The following is an 8,877-nucleotide window of genomic DNA, read 5'->3' on the forward strand; positions in this document are numbered from 1 at the left end:
ATTAACTATCACAGTCTGCAGAATTTTATTATAGTGTCCATAAATTATTTTTACAACTTCCACAATTTATATTATCTATATCTTGCATGCAACCAATTGAGCCCAAATGGAAGTGTTCTGATATTTCTAATAAAACTTTATTTGTTTGCTTATGTTATCCAATTAACTCTGCTGAGTTATCCTTATTTCTTATTGTTTTCTGAACTTTAAAAATTGTAAAGGTAATTTATGGACACCCTGTATATGTATTACGTATATGTAATAATTAAATTATATGTTATGCACTTTATTGCATTTTGTTAAACACATCATCCACCAATCTGTGGGAAAATCATCTTGCCTGAAACCAGTCCATGATACAGGGTTGGAGGTTGCTGCTCTACACAACTTAATTCTTTAACATTTAAACTGGCCATATTACCTTTCATCCATTCTGGGTTGATAAAATGCCAGTTTAAGTGCTGGAATTAACATTATTGACGAAACCCTTCCCTTAAAATTGCTAGCCTTGTGCCTAAATCAAAAAACATCATCATTATTATTACTAAAGCAGCAAGTTGGCAGAATCATTAATTAGCATGTCAGGCAAAATGCTTAGCAGCATTTCATCCATCTTTACATTCTAAGTTCAAATTCCACAGAGGTTGGCTTTACCTTTCATCTTCTCAGGGTCAATAAAATAAGTACCAACTGAGCATTGAGGTCAATGTAATCGACTAATCTCCCAAAATTTCAGGCCTTGTGCCTACAACAGAAAGGATTATTAAGCTTGCAGAATCATTAGCACACCAGAGAAAATGCTTAGTGATGTTTCTTCTGATTTTATCTTGTTCCAATTCAACTGAGGTTGACTTTGCCTTTCATCCTACTAGCTCCAGTTGAGCACTTGGCTTGATGTATGCAACTTCTCCGCTTCCACAAAATGTAAGTCTTTCTACCTATAGTAGAAATATTATCATCGAGACAAACGAGCAGACAAAATGCTTTATGACATTTCTCCTTGTTTTTTAATGTTCTGAGTTCAAATGCTGCCAAGGTTAACTTTGCCTTTCGTTGTGGTTGATGGAAAAAAAGTACCAGTCCTGATCAGTGGAATGGCAGAATTGTTAGAACATCAGACAGAATGCTGGATCTGTTCCAGCTCTGCATTCTCAGTTCAAATCCTACCCCATCACAAAAAAACAGGGACACTTCTGTCAGCAGTTTCAACTGACTGATACAATCAATATTTGAAGAATCATGGGAAACAGTCAAATTGGTTCAATTGAAAGATCAACTGCCATTACCAACATTATCATATCCATAAGTGCAATCTCTCTTGCACATTCTATCTGATTCTTCTTCTGCACAGTTTCCCTCTCAGCTCACCTGTTTATATGCATCCAGCAGAGCCTGTTGACTTTATTTCTTTCCAGTCTCCACATATTCAACATTTATGTCTTACTATAATATAGCATCATATTATGTAAACAAGAAATTATTATCAACACAGGCAATAATTCCTTGAACTATTTCCACTATTCAGAGTATGATATGCTTTCATCACAGTCACCTCTACTGCTGATTAAGTCCATCAAATCATGAAACTTGACTACTTTAAGCAAGTCTGCTAGGCAGTTGATAGATTTCATTTTTTTTTTTTTTTGGAGTGAACTTATTGCTTACTACTTTTGTGCATGTAGTACATATGAAATTCTTCCTGTCTTTGGACTGCCTGTTCTTTTGAAGGGCATTTTCATGCACCCATGGATTGCATTGAGCACTCAGTACTGTTTCTTATTTCTTTATTGCCCACAAGGGGTTAAACATAGAGGGGACAAACAAGGACAGACAGGGATTAGGTCAATTACATCGACCCCAGTGCGTAACTGGTACTTAATTTATTGACCCTGAAAGGATGAAAGGCAAAGTCGAGTTCGGTGGAATTTCAATTCAGAACATAATGGCAGACGAAATACCACTAAGCATTTCGCCTGGTGTGCTAATGTTTCTGCTAGCTAGCGGCCTTACACTCAGTACAGTTTCTTACTACCCCCTTGCCACACATCAAGATTGGCCACTTCCTAAATGGAAGTAGTTTTCTTTCCCACTTTTCCTCTAATTCAACAGACTGTTCATAGATCAAGATCAACAATATACATAAGCTTAAATAAACCACGATATGGTGAGGGATGTATGTATTTGTGTATGCACCCCCCACCCAACATTGATGACCAATGGTGCGTTTACATCCACACAACTTTGCAGTTCAGTAAAAGAGACCAATAAAATAAGTACTAGGCTTACAAATAAGTTCTGGGGTTGATTTGTTCAACTAAAAAAGCAGTGCTCCAGCATGGCCACAGTTAAATGACTGAAACCAGTAAAAAGAGAAGTAGACAACACATTGGTTCACCAATAGTTCAAGGTACAAAAAAAAAAAAAAAAAAAAAAACGCATCTAAACTTGATTTATTTCATTTGTGTTCACATTTCGATGGTACCCTACTGTCAAAGCATTTTCCCGCCATTATGCACCAGTCTGGCTATTTATAAAAAGGCACCCAAAAGAATTGACTTAATTTGGCCTCCTCAGTGATGGAACCCAAATGTTCTGAACTAAACCAAAAAAATGTTTTCGTATACAAATCACTACATAAAACATTTACTGGCTAACGAGAAAGCTAGTCATGTTAGAATTAATTATGCATCCTTGAAACAGCTTTAGATTAAAATACAGTCCAAAAATTTGCCAAAGTTAAGTTTAGTAAAACTATTCAAATCTTGATTCTAAATGTTATCAAAATTTACCTTAGAAAGTTCGCCTAAGACTTTCAAATTAACCACTGATAATTCAGTTAATGCAGATGTTTTTGCATAGTTGTGAAATCAATAACTTTACACTGTTCTCTTATAACAGTGTAAAGTTATAAGTTTTTTCTTAGTTTCCTGTCAAAACTAGGTAGTATTCAATATGTGGTTTCACTATTACCTTTTCCATGTGGATAAAGACTAAAATTTCTAAAGAAAAGGATCAAACCAGTTACATCTCATCAGTGGTTACGACAAAGGTGTTCTTGCAGGGAACAAACCTTTACAATGCTCAACAGTATTATTTGCAGCATCCTGCTCTTCACTAATATTTCAACTGTGTATGCTTGCTAATAAAACATTACAGCATCCACTAGCATTTAATACTGAGCAAATGGGGGGGAAGTGGCTACGCAGTTGCTCAATCAACAAGAATAGAAGCATAATGTCTCCCAAATCACTTAAAAAGAACACATTAGATAAGGTTATCCTAAAGATACAAACGAAAAGAAATAATCACAGTTGAAACACTTTTAACATAGATCCTTGCCCAGAGCACTTAAGTCAATTCAATTACTGATATGATAAAAAAAATATATATTTAGCACCATTAACCGATTAATCTCTATAAACAATTAAAGATTAGAAGTAAATAGCCACAGGTAATTTTAAATCAAATTTATTGAACTTTACTGATCAAATACTATGGCAGGAATAGCCATCACAAATTAATCTGAAATACATTTACAAAAACAGACGGTTTGTAAGAACCCCCTCACCCTTATCAAAAAGAGGGTTGAAATTTTTTTTTTAATTACACAATACTTTAATGTCATTGATATAAAGTAAATATTTTGATCTTCATTGTGAAACCTGTAGTCATCGTCGTTATAAATGGGAAAATATACAGCAATTTCATATATAAGTAACCATCAAATCTTATCTGTTTGGTTAATTAAAAAAATTCTGAGGTTTGTGATCCAATTGCAACAAGAAATATCTCCTGTATTAAATTCCTTTATTTGTAGCAATAACTACACTATTAAATGACAATGCTATTTTAGTAATCAAGCCAGCACTGATTATAAAAGCTATGTGAAATTGTATGAATATTTAAACCAACACTTAAGTAGATCAGATAAAACAAAATGCAAACACTTAAAATATCGACTTGTATTTTCTGATGGAATAAAATAGATTAAAACTTGGCAATTTAATCATAATATTATTGAATATATTTCAACAATCTATACAAAAGAAAATTTAAAGACAAAAAAATAGAAATTACATCATTTGATGTCAACTTAAAAAGCATGAAAGAAAAAAATGATTCCAGAAAAGAATTAATCAAATACTAATGCTATGAACTTTGGAATAACTTTCATTGTTGATGGGTTTTGAAATTCAACTACTAATAACAAAAGAGAAAAATGTAGTTTCATATGTATGAGGTGGAGTAGTAAGAAAAAAAAAAAAGACGAAAATAACTGAGGTTTATATATGTGAAACAAGTTTTTGTTTTGTTTTGTTTTGTTTTTCCCTGCTCATTTATAGTTCAGGAATTCTTGTATCCTCGAACCATAGCCAGAACAGAAATATTCCCGTTATGCCATATGACGGAGCATTCACCTAAAATAAAATATATTTAGTGAATTAATAAATTTGTTACATCACTAGAACTAGAAGTAAATCAGACGATAAAATTTTATTAGTGTTTGAAATTCGATTTTATTAACATTGATTTATAATGAATTCTATCTTTCTATAAAATTTGTTTAGAGAAACATTGGAAAATTCACGAATGAAACAAAAATAAAGGGGAACAACTTTGATGGGCTTACTGGAAACTATCGACCCACATTTAAAAAATATTTTATTTAACCCTTTCCCTACCAACCCACATGAAACTGCTTAACGTGTTTAAATTTTAGAGTGAAATTATTTGAAACATCTAATTTTAACAAACATTTAAACTTTTCATATTCTTTATTCTTCTCAATAGCTTGTCTTTCGCGAATTAACTTTTGGTGTTAGGGTCACTGAAGATAAAGGCAATGCTAACATAAAATATAGATTTCTAACGTTAGCACAAATTTGAAAGGTGAGTAAAGTCGATAAAAACAACACTCTGCTTGACATCATTTTATCGACAAGAATGTCGAGTAAAGTTGACCTCGGACCCAAAAGTAACTAAATACCAAAACACGCAGTGGCGTACGGACCGGATAGAACGTCTACTTTATATACGTGTGCTTCTTGTAATCAGATATATGTTATGTTTAAGGAAGCCAATTTGGTTACTGTCCAAACCCGCGCTACACCACGTTAAATCCACGACTAAGTATTTTGATCGACGTTCTGACGGGTTCTGCCAATCCACTATCAAAATTATAGAATATTAACATCAAGCATCAGAAAGAATCAGTGTTCTAGTACATAATATAAAGAATAAAAATACCTCTTGACGCAGGATCTCCAGAAAACGTGGTTGCAACATATTGGTTAGGACTCCTTTGAGAAATGGTACACACACCTGCAATATAAAAAGGAATATCATGCGTAATAATTACATTGCTTTTGTCAGTTCTGATCTTTTACTGGTTCTCACCACTGATGTTTGCTTCGTATTTTGGCAAGAATTCTTGTAAAATTAATCTAAAGTGATAAGATCTCGGCGAACCGAGTTACGAACTCGCTTCAATTTCGATGGAAGCTAAATCAGCTTATGCTATTGATATCTTTGAGAATAGCAAGGACAAATACATTCCATCTCCAATAAATAAGTGACCCTGAGTAAAGAAACCAGATATGCTTCAGTTTTTCTGAGTGGCGAATAAAATATTTTGCAATGATTAGCTAAAATCCATAGTTTAAATCTCGCTGAGATTGACAGAATTTTATTTTCCAGTATTCTTGAAATAAAGCTTCAATCAAATACTAGTCAATGTAATTAACTATACTCCTCCCTTTAAATTTCCCCAGTTGTTCCAGTGTTGGAAATCAGTGAGTTCTCGAAAAAGGTTTTCAATTTCAATCTCATATTTCGATAAAAGAAAATAATTAGGTCGTCTATCTCGATTTACAGATACCTGTTTAAAACGTAAACACCTGCTCAAAAGCACACGCAAGTTCAGATAAAAAATATAATTCTGTAAGATGTTTTCTATTTGACCAACATCAAAGTGCTATCTGATTTATAAAAGAAAAACCAGAAACATTGGTATCAATGAATTAACTACAACTGGAAATTGAAATAGACTTCCATATCACATTCAAACCATCGATTCAGCTTACACATAACTGTCAAAGAGTCCCGGTATTTAATACGATTTAAACAACTGTACAAAATTCTATCTCTTCTGTATAATATATTTAATAAGATAGTTATAAAGGAGGGGTGAGGCTTTCAATTTGATATTAAAATTCTTTGCCCGTTAATTCCAGCCAATTTAGTTAATAAAAATGTTCGTCAAACAATGGTTTTAGAAGTTATATAATTATGAATAATACCGGCAGAAAATATCAGAATGGCTACAGTTTCTAAATATCAAAGGCAAAAGGAAGTTTTATAATCTTTACATAAATAAAAACGAAGTTTATTTAGCATCAAACTAGATCGACTGACCTTGATATCGGAGATTTCGCCAAAGTCGGAGATGCTGAAAAGACAAATTAATTATCCTGTCAGACCATTTCTGGGCAAGTTCTTTAATATAATCGCTGTGTGGGCCAATTACTTGCTCTATTGTCTGGTAAAAGAGAACATCGACAAGTTACAATTACTAAAACGGATTGTGAAATTCAAACGAGGATTAGTATCGAAGAGTTATTCTGTTAATAGACTACAAGAATAATCAAAAGTGACTGGATGGTTGATGTATTGACCGACTGGCTGACTGAAGGGTAGTCTTGCTTTATCCGAATCATTTACGTAATGTCAAAGACGAGAACGACAAACAAAATACCTTTACGATCCCGCTGGATCAGATTAGGTACTAAATTCGATTTAAACTATACTTCTATTGAATTTCTAATATAATGTGAGAAGCTTAAAAGAAAGAGTATAAAAAGCAGGCCGTAATTCTGTTTTTAAAAAAAGAGTCCTGGGACACCAATGTAGAAATTCTTTTGTTTAGATATGCTGCGATATGAAGTAAGAGTTAAATAATAACCTTCATTGCGTCTGTCCTGAACGAAAGCTCCTGAAATCCGTGATTTAATGGTAAATTACGTTTTTCAACCAGAGTTGTTCAGAAGCGACATACCGCTGACAGAATATTCCGTCATTGTTGACGTCTCTCCTTATTAGGTGCCGTCATTTTCGCAATTACTACGTTTGGAGTTACCTTAATTTTTGGACGAACGTGCGGGTTTATTTTCTTCACTAATTTTTGTTGTTACCATACATTTTTGTAAATTAACGGTCTAAGAAATATATATAACAGTTGAAATATATTAATATGTCCTTTTTACTATAGGAACAAAGCCTGGAATTTTGGGGGAGGGGGACTGTCGATTACGTCGACTCCAGTGCTCGACTGGTACTAATTTTATCAACTCCACAAGGATGAAAAGCAAAGACGACCTCGGCGGAATTTGAACTCAGAACGTAAAGACGGACGAAATGCCAGTTCGCCGCCTTACATTTATATGTAACATCAACGGCATTGATAATAAAACAAAAATAAACTCGGTATTCCGACAAAGTGAAACAAATACGTAATTTTGCAATGATTCAGTGAAAAGGAATATATTTTACACAAGAAATACAAAACAGTACTCTGATATAATCCAAGTTCCAGCTAGTCACATCGAATGATAAAGGAACATAATATTAAGATAAACAATTATTTGGTATTTCACTCGACAGGTAAATCTGGAGTTCGCTTCCTAGGATTTTATAGAGCATACAGAATATATATTCAAGACATTTCTTTTAATGGTGTTTTGTGTGTATATGTGCATGTATATATCACCGTTTTTATTCATAAATCATATTTGAGGAATTTGAAATTAATTTAGACTTCGTCCCTTATAAAGAGGTATTGGCAATCCATTTCATACTCACATCGATAATAATTTCAATTGCTTCCGCTGCATCGAATTCCACATTTGATCTCACATCCACCTAAAAGTGACAAAGTATATATTACGATTAGGCATACAAAAAAAAAAAATCGAATGAAAATTCCTATTTGTGACGTTCCTGCTTCTCCCAATAATATAAATTAGCTGCATTAGCGAATTTGCTTCTACTGGAAGGTAATATTGGTTGAAGATGTTGATTAACTAAATGTATAGTCCTTGATGTACAAAGTTATGTTTCTGAATAAATTTCTAAGACCAGAAAAAAAAAAACACGGCGATTAGTGCAGGAAACATGTCTTCTTTTTTGAGATAAAAAGTGGGGGCAGATATTAAGTGCAGTTTTATGAGATTATATGTATTAGACAAGAAAAGGCTAAGCGCAGGTATTAAAATATAACCAAGACAGGATGCAAAAGATGAATTGAGTAGGATGCTATAGAATTGTGTTAAGAGTTAAACTATTTCATTAATCTTTCCTTTTTTTTTTTTTCTTCAACTCATTAAGCAATTAAACTTTAACGGAGAAAACTCACTTTTACTGGGTAATTAGTTGGAGAAGGACTAATATAACGTTCTTGTGCACGCTGCTTTTCTATTAAACGTGCTTGGTGTTTTAATTTATCGGCAATATAATAGTACGATTCCATAAATGTAGGCTGTACGTAAAAATGTGAATAGGACATTATTCTTCCATTCACTGAAGTTAACTGTTTATAGTCGACTCCCCATCATTACTTTTATATGTATACAAGTTCACCCTAACATTCATTTCATTTTAGCGCACTAGCAACATTTCTTCTGACTCTTTATGTTCTGAGTTCAAATTTGACCGAGGTCGATATAGCCTTTCATAATAGATAAAATAGATATGAGTTTAACACTGGCACCTAAATTGCTGGCCTTGGGCCAAAATTATTATTATTATTTTCTTATTTTTCGCTTGATTTCCATTTTATTTCATCTTCTGACCAGGTCTCAACGAGAGACTTAAGGCACGTAT

At 33.2% G+C, this 8,877-nt stretch overlaps 1 protein-coding gene across 1 annotated transcript; it reads right to left on the reverse strand.

The window, feature by feature from the left end:
• Positions 1-1,100: 1,100 nt before the first annotated feature.
• Positions 1,101-8,568, reverse strand: LOC106884354 (uncharacterized). Its single transcript, XM_014935697.2, has 5 exons — positions 8,411-8,568; positions 7,858-7,917; positions 6,415-6,538; positions 5,248-5,322; positions 1,101-4,418 (listed from the first exon to the last, which is right to left on the reverse strand). The coding sequence occupies exons 1-5, from the start codon at positions 8,558-8,560 to the stop codon at positions 4,345-4,347; spliced, it is 483 nt and encodes a 160-aa protein (XP_014791183.2). The 5' UTR covers positions 8,561-8,568; the 3' UTR covers positions 1,101-4,344.
• Positions 8,569-8,877: the final 309 nt, after the last annotated feature.

Source organism: Octopus bimaculoides, chromosome 2 (genome assembly GCF_001194135.2).
Source record: "Octopus bimaculoides isolate UCB-OBI-ISO-001 chromosome 2, ASM119413v2, whole genome shotgun sequence".
NCBI classification, from domain to species: Eukaryota; Metazoa; Mollusca; class Cephalopoda; order Octopoda; family Octopodidae; genus Octopus; species Octopus bimaculoides.